The following is a 17988-nucleotide window of genomic DNA, read 5'->3' as shown; positions in this document are numbered from 1 at the left end:
TCTGACAATCTTACAGCGAGATGCGCAATTATATCCTGACGAGAACAGCACGTCGATTTCTTTCAGATTGCAAGGGAATTGCCTTCATCCTTGAATCCCTTACGCATAGAGAAGGACTGTTATTAGGTGGAGTCCGTTGGGTGCAAAATACCTCCCACCCCCCCTTTCCAGGTTTCCTTTCATGGGCACGCTCATTACCAGAGCCCATGGCAGCGCTGAGAAGAGATGAACTTGAAGTAGATATTCACGATAGCTTGATTCATTGAGCGTTTAACAAAGTCACTTATAATACGACGGTCAGGCAGACAGTGGACAAATTTCAAATGATTGCATTCGACAAAATAGTCTCAGGAACCCTTGGTTTTCAAAGTAATCCCCAATTCCAAGTCCGTCCCTCGCCGGGGTCCAGGGTAAAAACCTCATTCACAAAACTCCCAAAGTATCCCCCCATATGTACAATGAACACGAAAGGCATTGACGCATTCATGCAGAAAGTCAAAACACAAATTACCGGGCAAGCGGACTAGCAACAGCGGGTTTATGGAAAAGACTCTTCCGTCTCGCAGCTTCCATCATAGCACGCTGCTTGCGGCGGCCAACATCTTCGTCCTCGTCTTCAAAACTCAACTTCTTACTGGTGTTCGAGCTCGGGAACAGACCCCGGTTGCTTTGCTTAGGAGGGCAGGATTGTTGGACGAGCTTGCTGCGGTTGGAGAGGAAGTATGGGGTTGCCGGGGACATGCCCATGGCGTCAAGGTTGTCAAAGTTGTAGCCCGGGGTCGCAGGGACGTGGTAGCGGTCCGTAGATCGCTCTGTAGGTGTAGAGGGGGCTTCACCGGCGCGGGGGGTTGGGGGTGTGATTTTTCGGAAGCTCTCCATTGCACCCCAGTCAGCGCCGCAGCGACGGCCGCTGGCTGAGGGGGTTGAAGGCTCGGCGACGTGGACAAGAGTGCCGTTGACGTTGCTCAGGGCACGAGGCTCCATGCTCTTACGGCGGTTGGCCCCTCCGCGGGGAATGATAGTACTGTCAACGGTATAGGGGGTTTCGTCAAGCCATTTGCTTTCTCGCTCGCAGCTGAACGTTTATTAGTAATTTGCAGTACAGCAGTCTGGATTGATAAACTTACTCAAGAACCCAGCCTACACCAACACATTTGACAAGGCCACCGGCGTGCTTGACCTTCTCCAAGGTCCGTAATCCACCGTCCTTGTAGACAACATGGGTGATACCAATCTTAGCATGGGTATGCATAGGGTCTTGGCCATCAACTGGGGACGCGCTAGAGCGGGGGTTCCAAGACCAGGACTTGACACAGCGAGCACCCATCTGTTGTAGCAACTCAACAAAGATTCCCGATGCATCCTCTCCTTCCGTGGTATGTACGTTGACATGAACCACAGCACCGTTCAATACCTGCTTCTCTTTGTTCACGCTGGATTTCCGTCGAGAGGTCTTTGCAGGACTGCTGGCAACAGAGGGGCTTCGTGGAGGAGGCATCATCGAGGATCGAACGCTGGAACGGCGAGCGACACTACAACGGCGTTTCGGACTTGGGCTTCTATCGACCTGTGTTTTGGGCGGAGAAAGAACCGGTGCACTGTCATTCCGAGGGAAGGAAATCGGTTTGCGGCTACGGGGAGAAACACGGGTTGGAGAGGTAGCTGTCAATGAGAGACCGCGCTTTCGAGGCATCTTCAGAGGAGATACCTCTCCCTCCCCTTTCAAAGGAACCTTTGAAACGGTATGAACGGTGCGGTGGCTGTTCGGCATTGATCTGACGGGTGTGGCTGGGAGGACAGGGGGGTGCAGGGGAATTTTCTTTATTTTCCTCTTCGAGTGGCTTGTCGTTGCTTTCAGCTACAGAGCCAGGAAGACTGAAGCGAGATTGCTCTCCAGGAGACACAGGCTCGTTGTCCTCAAAAATCTCGTTCTTGGTAGGCGAATCTATCATATCATCATCTGCCTCAAGCAAGGGGGAACTTGCAGGACTATCGAATGCAGGTGCCGGGGACGATTCGTTACTCCGAGGTTGAAGGGGCAACTCTGCGAAGAGACGTGGAGTGTTCGCAAGAGATGGACGCGAGAGATCAGGGTATGAAACCTTGCCTTCGTCTGGAATGTGGGTCTCACCAGGCTGATCCAATGGACCAACAAGAGAGAAAACACCTCTTCGGCGTGGTCGGCCTTCTCTAGCCTTTGGTGTGTTGGTTTGCCAGCTGCTGAGTTGATTTACGAGTGGCGTGAAGGCCATATCAACGTTGAAGTTGGAGCGACGTCGGGTGTGCGGAGTACCCTTGAGGCTCGGTGGAGCGGGTGTTGGAATGTCGGATTCAGTAAATTCGAAAGGACTATTCTCATAATCAAATCGAGCATCCTCAGTGTTGAAATCGAACATGCGCCCGTTGGATTTGACACTCGCTTCTCGTCCGATAGACGAGGACGTGCCTGGGACCGGAGGGGTTGGAGCTGTAGGTGGAACGTGTATCTCCCGGAAGGGGGGAGTCTTCGTGCTCGCCACTCTCTTCAGGGGTTTGAGACCGAGCCTCGATACTGGAGCTGAAGTCTGCATGGACGGGGGTAGCCTCAGTATCGGAATGGTCATCCTCAGTTTCAGGCTCTTCGATCTCGTAGTCATCTCGTGCGCCCAAGGCTTGATGAACAACGCTCTCTTCGACATGGGCCTCATACTGTTCTGGCGCGTCAATTTCGATTGTTCCATGAACAGGGGCAGGCGAGCTAGGTTCCACAAGAGCGTCAAACGCAGCCAAATCGAGGGTAGGCGAAAAATCGGGAACAACATTTGCATCTTCATGTGCAGGAGACAATGGACTCGACCTTCGAGAACAGAAATCATCTTTATCCTCGGGTTCAGACTCGATAGCATCGTCTTGTTCCACATCGTTTATCTCTTCTTCAACATGTTCGTCGACTTCCTCATCTTCCAGATTCTCCAGAGACAGCGGTTCAAAGGGCTTCTGCAAAGCTTCCATGTTATTGAAGCAGAGTGTTCCAAAATCATCCGGCTCGCGCTGGATCTCGGCCTGAAGAGCATCAAGCTTCTCGTCAACAGTCTGACCGTCGTACTCCTCTTGTTCCGGCTCCATATCGATATCATCATCGCTCAGAGCGAGCGGCTCTGGCTGTGGCTCTAGCCCTGACTCTGGCCCTGACTCCGGTTGCGCCGATTTGTCTTTATGGGCAGATTGCTGCGAAGATGACAGTTCAATCCCAAAGATATCGCGAGCGACCTCTTCGACCATTGATAGCTCATGGTCATCTGCTGGTTCCTCTTCATCATTGTGAAACGAAAGGCGATGGCGAATCACAGACCCTGAAAGATTTTCGGTGTCCGCTTGAGTGGGAGATGGGGCCTTCGTTGGTGCTGGAGATTTGGCGAATAGAGAACTCTTGAACGGCGACGCAATGCGTTTCGCAGGACTTTGGATCAGCGATGCCTTGGGTTTAAAGGATGGCGTAGCAGTCTTTGCCGGGCTTTGGAATGACGAGCCTAATTTACCCTTCTTAGGGGACATTTTAAGCGGCGAAGTCGGTCCTTGGAAAAGGTCTGACGCATATCCAGTTTCAAGTTCTTCGCGGAAAAGCCTGTTCCGGCTGGGGGTGTCCATAATAGAGAACTTGAACGGCGACACCTCCGGGCGTCTGGCCGGGCTAGACATCATCATTGAGTTGCTGAAATCGAAAGAGCTGCCAAGTGGAAGTGCTAGGTGACCATTATCAACAACAGTGTTCTGGCTTCTGTTTGGTGTGAAATTGATTTTGCGGACCGGTGAACCAAGTCCAATCGTCGAGGATCCGTGTTTGGGTGTAGGGACTTTCAGTTCCCCATTCTCGTCAAGTTGACGTGAGGCTTTATTGGGCGTAAAGTTGATTCTGCGGACAGGCGAACTCAGTCCTGAACCTTCGGTGTGCTTTACAGGCGAGTGGACCACGAGTCCGACAGGACTCTTAGGATCAGCCTTGGCTACACTCAATTCGTCTTCCTCATCCTCAGACTCTGTGTAGATGCCAAGAGACTTCGCCATCTGCTTTGTTTTCTTTGGAGAAAGTGGCTGCGGCATATCTTTCTTGGCCCCAGGTTTTCGTCCCCGAGTTGCGCTAGTCGCTTTACGCATCGGAGTAGCTCCCAGGCCAGCTCTACCTGGAGCTTTCCTTCGTCCTGCAGCTGACGCAGAGGACTCTTCAGCCTCTGAGTCCGAGTTTGATACGCCTTGAAAAGTGACGGTTTTCTTCTTGGCGGGACCACGCAGAAGGTTCGAACGCATAGTAGTCGAATTAGTATTGATCACAATATGCGTAGGATCCGCCTCATCCGTCGACTCAGTGGATTTATTAGTAGCTCGTGTAGCTTTTCTTGTGGTGGCTGGCTTTTTCGCAGCAGGCTCAGCCTTGGGTCGTCCTCGAGTCTTCGTCGCGCCTGCGGCTGACTTGGTTGGCTCTGGGGTGGCATTCTTCCTAGGCCGGCCGACGCGTTTCTTCACTGGCTCTGCCTTGTCCTTGTCCGCCGTCTCTGCCACCACCGCGGCAGCTGCAGCGGCAGCGGCAGCGGTAGCTTTCTTGGTTCGGGCGGTCGCAGCCTTTGGCGCGACAGGTTTAGTCACAGCACGCCCAGCAGGCCGGCCGCGAGGCTTGGCTTGTTTATCTGCATCCTCCATCATCATGCCGAGCTCATCGTCTGTATCGTCGGAGTCGGCGCTGTTCAAAGAAGCTAAATGGTTCGGTCTGACTACATTCCTTGGTGCTGCAGCAGTCTTAGCTTCTGTCGTTTTGGTTGTTGTCCGGGGAGCTGTCCGAGCTCCCCGTTTAACTGGAGATGGTGGGAGGACAGCCGCGCGTGCCATTGCGGCGATTTATTGTTATGCCGTCGTGAAGCAGTCGTCGCGATGGATTTAGTGATGTCGGATTTGCTTGCTCATGGCGGATCTGAGCGTGTCGAGATTGCGGGTGGCGGTCAACGTCAAGAATGCACTATGCAGGACGAAATGGGCGCGGTGGAGCGTGTTTTCCTCAAACTGCCGGACCCGCGCCTGGTCGCCCTGGCAACAAATCACGTGACTATCCAAGGATCTGCAATCGATGGGGCAGCGAGGATCAGCCGAAGTATATCTGCATGATTTCTCTGATTACAGTGCATATCGTTGGTGCCTATGGGGTGCATCTCTTTTTCGCTAGTGACGGTGGCTAGTGAAAGTGCTTATCAGAATCCAATAACACAAAAGATAGTCCTAATTTGGTCGTAACGCACTGCAGGTCAAGGCTATCTAAGAGAACCAAGACTCGAATATACATGTTTTCATAAAAGTGGCGCGAGAGAACGCAAGGCCTGTAATAATTCAAATGTAGGAATGAAAGAATGGAAAAGAATGGAGAATCCCCGACCACGAATCGCGCCCGCGAAAATGCAATTTATCTCTCCAACTAAACTAAGGAGAAACCAACGACGGTGGCCACCATAGTAGCCAGCATAGCAGGAACAATGGCGTTGACAGCAGCATCCTCCTTCACAGGGTCTAGGGCCTTGGGCTCATATTTGGCAGGGGTGGTGGAGTTGATCTTGCCATCCCAGCAGTATTTGCTGAAGCAAGTATCACAAATGTCAGGAAGCTTGGTGCCAGTGCGCTCGAAGGAGCGCTGCAACATCGCACAGCCAACACACGCAGTCCAGTTGCCATCGCGAGTACCGTTGCCCATGGTTGCAACCTCATAACCGTTGGTGATAAGGCTGTCACGCTGCTCGTCAGTGTATTCCATCATGAAAGTCGAGGTGTTGGACAGGTAGGAATAAGGGTAGTTGGGGATGTAGACAATGAGCGGGGTCATGCTGGTGGTGTTGGAGCTGTTGCAGCCGAAGAAGGTTGGGCGGGTGTTCAGGCCCTCGTTGACGAAGGTATTCGTATCGGGAACGGCAGGGAAGGCAGTGTGGTTGCCGATTCCGGTGGCGTTCAGGCTACGCTCATAAGTGGCAACCAGAGAAGTACCGTTAGGCCAGTTCATGTCGGTATCAGCAGATGAGTCAATGGCAAACACAACGTCAATGTGACGATTGGGCTGGATCACGGGCTGAAGAGGAATGTTTTGACCATCCTCGCCACCGTCCACAAGCTCCAATGTAGTCTGAGCAGCGTAGGGCGAAGTGTCCTCATTGTAGCGGTAGAAAGGGTTAGGGTCGTAGGGGGCGATATCGTCGTCAGCACGGGATAGCTTGGTGAGGAACTTTCGGACGAGGTCCTGGACAGCACTGGGGATCGAAGTAGTGTTCAGCTGGAGCAGAAACTGATTGAAAAGGGTGGACGAAGTTCCAATGATGAAACCGGCGTTGTCAAAGCCACGAACACAGGATCCGTTACTTGGGAGCTTGCCGTCCTCGAATGGCGAACCCAGGTATTCCAAAGGAGCGAAACCGTAGATAGTAGGGTCCCAGGTGCCGAACTCCCAAGGGTTGAACTCGTAGATGGTCGCGTTACCACCGACCACTTTTTCGCCGGGGTTACGGCCATCAGCAACCACGAGAGGCAGGGGTTGGTTGCCCTGCTTGAAATCGGACATATCGGCAATAGAAGACCAAGTGTAATCGACACCTCCGTCGGTTCCATTGAAGAACTGGTAACCCAAGGCACGGCCCCTATTATATTGAATTAGCATAAGGCACGACCTACTTCGAAGCCTACGCACAAACTCACCAAAGATCAGTAACAGCAGTCTCGTAGCCAGCATCCTTCTTGTCGTCGACCTCATCAACGAGGTTCTTGTAGTAATCCACGGTGTCAAAGATGTGTAGACCGCCCTTATCAGGACCACTGAAGATAGAACTGCTGAGCTGCCACAGATCACCGTCAGAGGTGGTCTGCAGGTCAGAGATGGTGGTGAAGTTGTTGACCCAAATGGAGCCAAGCAACCAACTACCACCACTCAGACCAGCGACATAAGTGGCAGACTGCAGCAGACCACCCAGGTGACCCTTGGTAGTCGAGTTGGAGATACGGCTGTCAAAGGCCTTGATCGCACCGGCACCGTTCAACATGGCACGGTAACCACCACCAGAAACTGCAACTGCGACGTTGGGAAGACTGGAGGCATTTGAGGCGTGCTTGTCCAAATATCCCGCTACGTCATAGCCGCCCACACTCACATGGCCGAAGAAGTCCTTCATCGCATCCAATGTCTTGTTGCGGCGGACGGGCAGCCATTTCTCCTCATTGTCTGACAGCGTCGAGGCACTGCGAATGGATGGTCGCGTAGACGGGCAGCTTACATTCTGGGGGGCGTAGCCGTCGGGAGCATTAGGCAGCGCACGAGCTATAACCTCAACAGCGACTTCATCCAGGTTACTGGGGGCAGCGATTGCGCCTAGAGCAATTTGATGCGTCAGCCAATCGATCTTGAATCGGACCCCCCGATCTCTGTGGAGACGCGATCTCCAATGGGGGGAGTGTCGAGGTAGGGGGAGGGGAGGAGAGTGCAATCGGAGACATACCAGGCAGGGCCAGGGCGGTCGCGATCAATGCAGTCGTCTTCATGGTGAGGACGTTGAGTACGAGTCGCGATGAGATACGAAGCCAAAGGGGGGACCCTGATATTATTTATTTTCGGGACGACCGGAAGCTTGGCGAGGGTTCCATGCCAAGGATCTCGCAGATGAAGAGTTATGCCTATCGTATGCGGGATAGCATTAGTGCTCCTGGGGGAAACGAATCAAGGCAAAGCAAGTGGGTTCGGACGAGTTCGAAGGGCCTTGGATCGTGTGTGATGTCAATCGCAAAAATGAACCCCAAAGGGGGGGCCGCGGACCCCGGGGCTTGAGGACTGCTCTGACTGGCTGCTCGTACTTGTGTGTTGGGGGAGCAGTATGGGGCTTCTTGGTGTTCTCTTGGCAACCGCCCCAATTGTCGACGCCTCGTCTCTAGCTGCATCGTGCCTGGAAGTGACTGTGCCACAACGTATTTCGGGTGTCGGGGGCCAGGCACCGCCCAGTATGCCCCGAACCAGCATTTCATCAGCTGGCCGTTTGTTTTACATGGTTTAATACGAATTCCCAGGTCCCAGGTCCCCTAGGTGGGAAATACGAGGAGTTCGAGGTTTGAAATTCTGTTATTCTGTAACGGCGACGAAACCCGCTTGTCGCAAAGGATTCCTCCCAATTCCACTTGCTCCACTTAGTACGGCGCACAGCTCACAGGAAGAGTAATTCCAGTGCCATGTCTGCCCTACGGGCACGCCACCCCTTTTCCAGCCCCACTCGTTTGCAAAACATGCTGTGTATACCTGCGGTGCAGCAACACATCAGCAGAGATGCGGCTGTGCCCGCCGCAAAACAAGGACTCGAGCAGTGGACCCATCTAAGTCATCAAAATTCGCCTCCGGCAATCCACTGGAACCAGTGCTGAAGTCAAGCCACAGCCGGCAGCATCCGAGAACCCTGCAACCGATCGGACCAGGCAGCCACTTTCCAGAACCTTAAGCTTGTGATTCCAGTACGGAGTACGGAGTAAATTGCGGTAAAAGACGTTGCACCAGTCGAGATGAGGGCCTCCGTAGGCCCTTTGGGGGTAATCGAGCCCCGGATGGGGTATTTGGAGCGTTATTTACGGAGCTGATGTGATCTTAGGCAGCCGTACCTAGGTACAGAAAGTATATGGAGTTGCTTACAGCGGGAAGTCATGGTGCTTGGCATCCGGCTGTGTTCTGAGCATGGCCCCCCGAGCCTCGGAAAATTATTCTGGGCAAAGCAGGACTTGGGAGCTGGCTAGTATTTGAGACTTGGAAGTGGTACTAATAACAGTGCCAAAGGAAGTCTACTAAGTGGCATCAGTAGAGCTTCGCTTGCTACGGCTTTCGTGTGCCTCCAGAATATATCGGAAGATCGGCAGTGGCTTGTCGATTGCCGCAGGATCGACCGCTGGCTGATCGACCGCCTTTACTACCACCGGCATAATCTTGAAGGCTGACCCCGCACTGGCTGTCAGGCTGGCTGGCATACAACATGGTGCGGGCATGCTAATTATAATGTAGATTCAAGTAGTTCAAATGTTGATGCTCGTTCATAAAATACCAAATACCACCACCATTGCTACGGCTAGATATTGAGCTCCGACAGGTTAACGTACGTCACAGTCTGCCTGTAAAGGGATCTAAGTCTCAAAGTTTCAAGTTGAACTAACCAAGGTTCTCATTCCAGCTTCTTCCATCTCATCTGTATATACGGCGGGCAGCCATTCTCCTTGTGGCACGAAATCTAGCTATGTGGAGAAAACCTCGGCATCCTTGGAGATCTCAGCGATCTCGGCAACTTGGGTCACACCGTTCCACTGATATTTGTCTCTGTCATCTGGATCCCATGTAAGTGATCCCCGCGCCTATATCTAGCCCTCGGTTTCTGAGTTCCTAAAGCTTTTTTTTTTTTCGATTTAATGACCAGGAAAGACCTGGCAGTTATCTAGATGCTACTTATCTTGTTAGAACGTAAATCATATCATTGGCTTCAACAAAGCAGTCCAGCCTGAAGGTTCTTTACAGCGCACCTCGGACAAGATCCATGAATATACAGGTAGCTTTTTGGGATGACTACTCCCTGGAGCGGCGCAGTTATCTGCTGGACAGATCAAGGCACTTGGAGCGCTGAAATCCGGATTATCATAATCAGCATCCATCGCATGTAGGTTTACCATTGATATCGGCAAGCTTTTGGCAAGACGCCCATTTCTTTTGACTGATAATCTCCGCATTGTCACAGCAAAGGCACGTTTGCGCTGTTATCATCGGGCTGTCGCAATACTACTCGGCCTATCTACCATTTTCTTGGCTACAGGGGTTGGAATTTTTATGAGCACTATTGATTAGCTTCGGAACAAGGAAATAGCTGTCTATTATAGGAGAGTAAAGACATACCAATAAACTTACTGGGCGTGGTTGACGTGCGAGGATGGAATGTGCGCAGTCGCAGACATACCTTTCGGGAGTTAATGGTCCGATCCAGGGAGCCTCACCGATCGGCTTTTTTAAGATCATCGGAATATGCAGAAGTAGCCTGTGAGGGCCTAAATGGCCCCTACATGCACAGTGCGGTAAAGCAAAGTGGATACTTTGATATGAAAGCCCCAGGTTCTGTCAGCTCCTGATACTCGTTTTCTATTGGAGAATAACTAGTCACTAAATGAACTGAAATTCGCTAGTCGGTAGACTCCTCATTACTTTCCGAGTCCAGATCAGGCGGTCCCATGGGCCCTCCAAGATCATAGGCCGGGCCGATACTTGCTGTTGGCCAGTGTGTCGTGTCATCGAGCTCGAAATGGGACAGACCTTGTAATTCCACGGCATGATCGAATTCTTCGCGGCAGTAGCGGACTACTCGCCCACAGTCATCATAGAAGGCCAAAAGAACATTGCCTGCATCAGGTCCCTCAGAGGCAAAGGTTGTTGCATCAACGATCTGGAGACGACCTACGACTTGGTGCATATGATAACTGCTGTAAAAGAATTGCCACGGAGTTGCATCCTCATCGGGGTCATAGCCGTTTTCTATCGCACGGTCCGGGTCGGAAGCCTCTTCTTCAAGCGCTTCTCGTAAAAGATCTTGGGATTCTCGCTCATGTTCGTCGGCCTCTTCTGGCTTCATTCGTATCTCAACAAGTTGGGGCAGGCGAGTGAATATTCTCTCCCAACTTGAGCCATAATTGAACAGGACACTATCACTGCAAATTCCAGGTTTGAAAGGATCCAAAGACAATATACGATCCTCTATTTCAGCCCATTTTTCTTCGGACGAGGGGTCGTAACATGTACGGAGCCAACAGACGTAATCAATTGAGTGTAACGCTGCGCGCTCCACACCAGATTGACCGATACGATCTAACAGCTGTTGACTCTTCGCTGGAAGGTCTTGTCTAGACTGAATACGACCCTGCATCAACTGAGTCGCGTATGGCTACTCTAAAAATTAGTTCCTGCATTTCAGAGGCTAGGGGGACCTTGAGGATTACCACACGACCGCGGAGTCCGAGCTTGACGAATTCATCAAATAACTGTTCGCGTTGGGCATCCGTGCCTAGCGGCGAGTCTTCCTGCCATCGCTCCTGTAATCATTTAGCTCTCGTACTTCTTCTCGAACAGCGAGGGAACTACCAAAAGAAATAGGTCGGCTTGAGAAATTTTGTCGTTAGACATTTCGCGTCGTAGATAGTGTATTTCGCGATGCTTCGTCGTTTTTCTGAAAATGGAATGGCAACTAGAGAATGTCCTGAATCGAGCAGACCGTGCAGAGAGGCAACTCGAGAAGAACGAGACCCAGAAGATTGATCGGGAGGAAAAGGGAATCCAAGAGTAAAAAGACCCAAGAGAGAGATAGCGAGTCAATTTCGAAACAGGGACCAGCTAGTGAGGCGTACCTAAGGTGTTTGCCCCGCCCCCTCCATGTGGGTCGGTCTCTTAGTCCTGCGGCTACAGCGATTTTAGCGTGAGACAGTAAATTGCGATTTGATCGAATCGTCCGGAGCTGCCTTGCTCACCGTTACAGTATTTCCTATATATACTATGCGCCCATTCAGTTCTGGATCTATCCATTTCATTTTGCCTTGGTGGATCAGCGACCATGTTCGGGCCAATTTCGGCATCAAGGTCACTGGTTTTCTTATTCCCGACCTTCAAGACATCTGCAATCCAACTGTTCAAAGAAGCTCCATCTGGTATTCCCTAGTAGTAGAAGTAGTAGTAGAAGTAGTAGTAGTAGTAGTAGTAGTAGTAGTAGTAGTATTTATTAACGTCCAGGGTGCTGGTGGTGTACGCCGCCAGCTCTTAGCCTCCCTTGGGGTATAGGGACAGGCAGAGCTTCTTAAACCCATTGGATTGGACCTATAATGTTTCCTGCCTCACCAGTGGTGAAGAATATTGTTACTCGCAGATCACAAATTGCAACTTGCTAATCCAGGATGCTTTTCTTTTCTTTTTGCTTCGTGCAGTGTTCCAGCGTCGAGCTATTCCTATTCAACAACAACAAGCACCATTACCCCAGTGACTTCTCCAACCTCGCACGTCACAACGCCCTCTAGAACTTATGCGGCTACTACTTAGACCTTCAAAAAGGGCAATAGCTGTGATTCAATAACATCTGAAATAATATCGCCACGGACCGATTTATGACAGAAAGTCACTTCGATATCAGTTTTGCACTTTGGAAACCGGAGATGAGGTCTCTCTGAGGCCAGCTTGCTCCTTGCAAAGTGCAGGAGAACGATACTTGCAATTCAATTTTGTCAAGCTATACTCTTTACATGAATCAGTTCCTGTCATGTATCCCGTTAGTCTTGCCTTCTTTCTTTGCCGCGACAAAATTTCGTGTCGCGTGAATCATCAAAGAGCATTTCAGTATCACCATCCTCACTATTCTTGCTCATTAAGCAATGTTCGGATGGATCTTCCCTGATGTCAGCCTTGGCACGGAGGGCTGAGCCTACCCTCCAACATGTGTACGGCGGATAGAGCGGAGCTGCTTAATATCATGTAGGACATTTTCCTTGAGCGGGAACATCGGCACGACCTTTCATCGAGCTATTGTGTTGACCTTGGTATTTCTCACTGTCTCACGGATGTTGTTGAGTCCACTGGCCAGCATCGCTGGACCCCAGAAGCTTACGGAGTACTCCACAAAAAAATTTCATGATTTGAGTCGATGAGTCCGTTTACGATGGGTTGTCTTTGCTCGCCGGCTGCTCCGAAGTTGACTATCTTGACCGGTACGATATTATTGGATTGATATTAAGCATATTCCACATCCACAGTCAAATCCTACGTATTCCGCGGTACTATTGATTCTAACCCCAAACATTTGGCTGAACTTGTTGGTCCAGATATTGGATTCGTACTGTCGAGACTCGGGCAAGGGATTAGCATGATCAACTCGGTGCTCCAGCCCGCGATTCACATCATAAAACGGCAGTGGAAATCATGGACCGGATATCAAACTCTAAGGAAATGTCAGCTTTATCTTCCATCGTATGGAATCCATTCAATCCTGCTTCTGCAATTATAAGGTAATAGAGTCACGCGGGCGCATGGGGGGATCCTGGAATTCCGCCCAGTAGGTCGGCTTTCGGAGCCGAAGAAACCTTAATATTCGCAGAACCAGTTTTGACATATCAACCTTTCCAGAATTAGATGAGCTTGCTATGCCAAACTTGGGCAAGGGGTACGAGCCAACAGGAATCCATCTTTGAACGGTCGAAACAAGGCACACGAGCACTATATAACGCTCAAAAAGGAAGTTCCGGAACTACCAGCCTATCAAAACGGCGGCACGCGATACTCGCCCAGTTTGGGTTGCCACTAGTACATTCGTCAAGTCGTGGTTCGACGTTCCAGATTCCAGGATCCCTCCGTTGAAATTCGTGAGCGTGCTACTATTTATAGCGTCACCCCGCTTCAGATACTCTACCATCAGGAAGGCTATGGGGGAATGGAACATGAGATCAAGCGCCAAAATGGACGTGTGCGTCTCATAGGAATATAGCTTTCTACTCATAGTACTCGTAGAGGAGCAAGTGGCATTCAAGCCAAGGTAGCGCATGGAGCGCGTACTCCAAATCAACTAAAGGAACGGGACAAGGAATCACAGGTCCGAGTCATAGCACATTGCCTATACCAAGTTATTTGACACCTGAGATCTGGGATGCATGAAAGTAACTCACTTCGAACAAGGTACCCTTTGTCGCTCATTTCCAACTTTGAGCTAAGAGACTGGTGATCTTTTACAGTCCATTGCTCCCACCCAGCTCGTGTTGATTGTCTATTACGCAATGAAGCAGGCACATATCAACCCACCAGTCATTTGACGTTCTGAAAGTTAATATGACATGGCTCTGGTTGGTGGGTGGCAAGGAACCAAACAAAAGAATCCGGGCATCAGGATGCCTCACGTGTCCTCGCAACTCAATCCTAGAGAAGCCAAGGGATAGACACATCATCCACTGGTCATCTGGAAAGCTTATTTCCCAACAAAAGTTCTCTACAGCCAATAGCTCGCAGATTCTCGCCATCAGAAATTAGTCGGTGAGAAGCGAGCCTATGGGAGTTTCCCCGCAAGGAAAAGCAAGCGGCTCCGATAGGATCGCTCGCCCGGCACTTGACCTAACTACACTTAGGGGTTATCATGACTTCACCAGTGGAGCCAAGCTGTCAAAAGTGGAGAAAGTGGGCCAGAACATATCGAAATAGTAGAGTGATCGATTAATCTAATTAATAAAATCGTAACGGTCCATTGAGACAGACAAAGTCGCTAAAACCTCCAAAACAAGTTTTGACCAAGGCCGAATTAGACAACAGCAAAAATGCGCGCTGCGCAGCTCCAGAACCCCGCAATCCGTCGAACCACCCTTATTAGTGAAATATTATATAGAAACGCCATGCCATGAGACACCTGTACACGGGTCACGCGCAGGTAGATTGAATGAGTCATCGACTCTTCCTTTGCCAAGCCCTTCTTCTGAGGTATCTACCATGCGGCGTGGCCACCGTCCATGCGCAGGTCGCTACCAGTCATGAAGCTACTGGCGTCGCTGAGCAGGAACACGGCCGCACCACGGTACTCCTCCGGTCGGGAGAGGCGGCCGAGCATGTTCTCCTTAGGCCACTGGTCGCGGCGCTCTGGGAAGTCCTCGAAAAGCTTTTCCACCATCGCAGTCACGATGTAGCCCGGGGAGATTGTGTTGACGCGGATGTTGTACTGGCCCCACTCGGCAGCCAGGTTGCGGGCGAGCTGGATAACAGCAGCCTTGCTGGCGTTGTAGGCGGGGCAGATGAGACCCTGTGAGAGAAATGTTAGCCAGATGTCATAAAATTCCAGTATAGTGATATAGATGATAAGAGTGTCAAGAGTCGGAGGGCTCGGAGATGCTGTGCTTCTCGGATCCCTGCAGGGTTCCGAAAAGGGCAAATAGAAGACCACACGACGCAAAGACACCGGAAAACATCCAAAAAAAGGGATGGAAACCCCCAGAGTTGGGGTTGCGGGGGATGGCTGGGTACGTACCCTATTGGCAATGGTTCCACTCATACTAGCGATCATAGCAATGCTACCACCGTTGCCAAAGCGAATCATTTGCTTGGCCACGGCCTGTGCGGTCATAAACACGCCTGTGACATTGACTTCGAACATGGTGTTGCTGTCTTTGGCAGAGTACTCGAGAGCGGGCGTCTCCTGTTGGATACCAGCGGCGGCAACAAGGCCATCCATGCGACCCTCGGCGTCGGCGATCGCCTCAATCACGCTGTTCAGAAGCTCTGTGTCACGAACATCAATGCGGCGGTAGTGCAACTCGGTTCCCAGTTGCTTGGCGCGCTCTTGGATGGCTGAGAACTCTGGGGCCTGTGTATTATGTTAGTCTATTTGGGATCTGGAAAAAGATCATTCGTTCGTTCGTCCAATATGAGTGCCAACGAACAAACAGGTTTAGGGAATAGAACATACCGGCTCAGGTAGACGGTCCAAGGCATAGACTTTCGCGCCAGCTTCCAACAGGGCCTCGGCTTGAGTCAAACCCAGCCCACGACCAGCGCCAGACACCAAAACTACCTTGCCAGCAAGACTGAACTCGGGCATGCGAGCTTGGTGTCCCAAGAGGACAGGCTGCTGGGGAGCCGTAGGGGCAGTAGGAACTGCAGTGGACTCAATGGAGACAGACATTATTGTATAAGGGTGTTGTGTTATTAATTAAAAAGTTGGTAGGCGTGAAGGGCTGATAGTACAAGGAGTCAGGAAGATCTGGTAAAATATACACAGAAGAGTAGAGCGTTGGATGGACTGCTGGATGGACTTCACGATGGAGTGAACCAGCCTTTATATGTTACTGGCAGGGGCATCGGCACCGCAAGCCGACGAAACGTCGAGCCCACCGAAGGGTTTCCATGCGAGAGGTCTCGTGAACACTCTCGAATTTGGAGCGAAAACATGATTGTAGAATCGACAGAATTGGTCCTTGGCGCCGGCCCAGACCCCGACAAGCCGTCCCGGTCTTCCGGGGAATGCGGCAGAGTCGTGGCGACATCTGGGAACTCAGATCGACTGGGCTACTCCTATATTGCTTTTTCTTTCCTTCCTCAAATAAAATTACAAATATTCCAAAAACCCGCTTTTACAAGAATGCGAACGTTCAATTTGAGACGCTGTGAGATCTATTTGGCTCTGTTCGCTTAACGGTGCTATTTTCTAGAGCTTTGGCTGTGCAAAGTCCGGGAGATCAAGATGGGCTGTAGATCGGATATCTTGTTTGGGAAAGCCGGCGCCACCAAACCCATTCAGGTGACCCCGGGGAATCTGGAGCCTTGCAGTTCTTTGGGGTTCCCCGGGGTTCCCCCCCGGACATCAACCTTCAAGCTCCTGAGAATGGTCAGCCCCGCATAATTTCTTTTCTTACTTTTTCATATCCTCCATTTTGCCTGTCATGTGGTCGCTGGCATCCAATCAAGGTTTCTACTCATCCCCGTGCTTTCGGTTCCTGGATGTCGGGTAAACTCAATGGCTCATCCCGCGTCTTTCTGATCGAAAATGAGACGACTAAAAAAAAGTTTCGATGTACTTTTACAAAAGTCCCTACCTTCACAACCTCGTTGAGCGCGCAACTGGTGGATTCCGAATAGCCTCTAGAACGGACTGTACAGACTGCGGCCACTGTCTCCGACCGTGCCCATCATATCGCAGTGACCCTTCTCAATAGTCCAGGTATCTCAGCTTCTGGGCTTAAAAAAGGGTAAGGAACTAACTACACTGTGGGTAACAAACTTGAGGCTTACCCAATTGAGCTTCTTGTCGCCGAGCCCAGGCACGAGTGAGATAGATCAGTCTAGTCCGTCGCGTTAGCAAACCCGCGCTCAAGGCGCCAAACCACGAGAACCATGTGACCCTAAAATTTTTTTTTCCCTTCGCTACAAACTGGCCAACCTGACTTTACCTAATTGGGGATTCCGAAGCTGCCACGACAGGAGACACACTCAACAGCATAGCAAGATAGCGGGCCCACTTTTGTCCGCGTGAGCAAGGTGTTAGCCCTCCAATCCCAATAAACGTCGATCGGGAGTCTTCTAGAAATGTCCGCGAGCCCCTGTCCTTCGCTCCTGCATAGTTGCATCTCACCGCTAGCCTCATATCTTGGTTCCTATCGAGATAACGACAGGTCTAGGCCCGAGACGTTCAAGCATTGGACCCGGCGGTGGGTTGTCTAAATCCTGGAAAACCGGCTATGGCTTATCTTTGAAATGCTGCAAGGATTTGACCATGTGTGCATTGTGAGTAGTACGCCCACCCCTCCCTTGGTCTCTCTGTCCAGTCACGGCTTCCATATCTGGGTTCCCGTTGGAAGAAACCATGTTCGCTGGCTGGAACAGCATCCGGGGATCGCGCGCTGATCATCCCGGCAATTGCGGGAGCGTAAATCTTTTGTATCCTTGGTAAAGCCTGTTTTGTGGAGGTGGCAAGGAGTATATTCCAATGGCTCCATTGTTATCGCTTCCCAATTGCAACCAGTGTTTTTTTTTATTGTTTTAGAACTGATGAAAGTAGCCAAAACGGAAATAATAGGATCATCAATCAGACTGCGAGAGCCCAACGGCCGAAAGCGCAATCGTATGTAGCACTTCGATAAGCCATTCTCTGTGTTGCTGGAGTAAACTTTGCCGCCAAAATTCGCAATGGAGCCAGTGATGCAGTAACATTTTGCGACGTGGATTTTTGGCGGCAAAATCGCCAGGGTGTATAACCCTGCTGTTCCAGGATTCTTGTTGGTTCTGCGAGGGCCACAGGACTCACCGGAATTGCTCTTTGCAGTATTCGATTCCAGTGGTGGCACGAATTCTCTCCCCGTATCCTCTTTGGATCTTGTCGTGGCCACGTTGCTTTGCTTGTGTGGGGGTGAAGGGCGATTGTTGGGATGGGCCTCCTGGGTTCGGTAGTCGAAGACGGGATTCTAGACATGCAGATCCATTGTGGT

The 17988-nt window shown here is 51.0% G+C and overlaps 6 protein-coding genes across 6 annotated transcripts; 2 read left to right on the top strand and 4 right to left on the bottom strand.

The window, feature by feature from the left end:
• Positions 1-507: 507 nt before the first annotated feature.
• N7468_006529 (uncharacterized protein) lies at positions 508-4860 on the bottom strand (the record flags this gene model as incomplete). Its single annotated transcript, XM_058475825.1, is given in 4 exon segments — positions 508-1068; positions 1136-1631; positions 1648-2467; positions 2481-4860. The coding sequence occupies 4 exon segments, from the start codon at positions 4858-4860 to the stop codon at positions 508-510; spliced, it is 4257 nt and encodes a 1418-aa protein (XP_058328715.1).
• A 54-nt stretch (positions 4861-4914) lies between these two features.
• N7468_006528 (uncharacterized protein) lies at positions 4915-5204 on the top strand (the record flags this gene model as incomplete). Its single annotated transcript, XM_058475824.1, has 2 exons — positions 4915-5119; positions 5149-5204. The coding sequence occupies 2 exons, from the start codon at positions 4915-4917 to the stop codon at positions 5202-5204; spliced, it is 261 nt and encodes an 86-aa protein (XP_058328714.1).
• Positions 5205-5437: 233 nt separating this feature from the next.
• Positions 5438-7536, bottom strand: N7468_006527 (lysophospholipase family protein; the record flags this gene model as incomplete). The annotated part of the gene is made up of 3 exons (XM_058475823.1): positions 5438-6641; positions 6700-7366; positions 7494-7536. The coding sequence occupies 3 exons, from the start codon at positions 7534-7536 to the stop codon at positions 5438-5440; spliced, it is 1914 nt and encodes a 637-aa protein (XP_058328713.1).
• A 2648-nt stretch (positions 7537-10184) lies between these two features.
• Positions 10185-11179, bottom strand: N7468_006526 (uncharacterized protein; the record flags this gene model as incomplete). The annotated part of the gene is made up of 3 exons (XM_058475822.1): positions 10185-10940; positions 10996-11088; positions 11138-11179. The coding sequence occupies 3 exons, from the start codon at positions 11177-11179 to the stop codon at positions 10185-10187; spliced, it is 891 nt and encodes a 296-aa protein (XP_058328712.1).
• Positions 11180-11545: 366 nt separating this feature from the next.
• N7468_006525 (uncharacterized protein) lies at positions 11546-11827 on the top strand (the record flags this gene model as incomplete). Its single annotated transcript, XM_058475821.1, has 1 exon — positions 11546-11827. One exon carries the CDS (start codon positions 11546-11548, stop codon positions 11825-11827), a length of 282 nt encoding a protein of 93 aa, XP_058328711.1.
• Positions 11828-14498: 2671 nt separating this feature from the next.
• On the bottom strand, positions 14499-15689 carry N7468_006524 (putative short chain dehydrogenase; the record flags this gene model as incomplete). Its single annotated transcript, XM_058475820.1, has 3 exons — positions 14499-14810; positions 15036-15371; positions 15474-15689. 3 exons carry the CDS (start codon positions 15687-15689, stop codon positions 14499-14501), a joined length of 864 nt encoding a protein of 287 aa, XP_058328710.1.
• Positions 15690-17988: the final 2299 nt, after the last annotated feature.

This window comes from Penicillium chermesinum (assembly GCF_028974085.1).
Source record: "Penicillium chermesinum strain IBT 19713 chromosome Unknown utg000005l:1.0-4115287.0:1.0-4118363.0, whole genome shotgun sequence".
Lineage (NCBI taxonomy): Eukaryota > Fungi > Ascomycota > Eurotiomycetes > Eurotiales > Aspergillaceae > Penicillium > Penicillium chermesinum.
The sequence above is the reverse complement of the archived record's forward strand: the minus strand, read 5'-3'. Positions and strand labels throughout refer to the sequence as shown.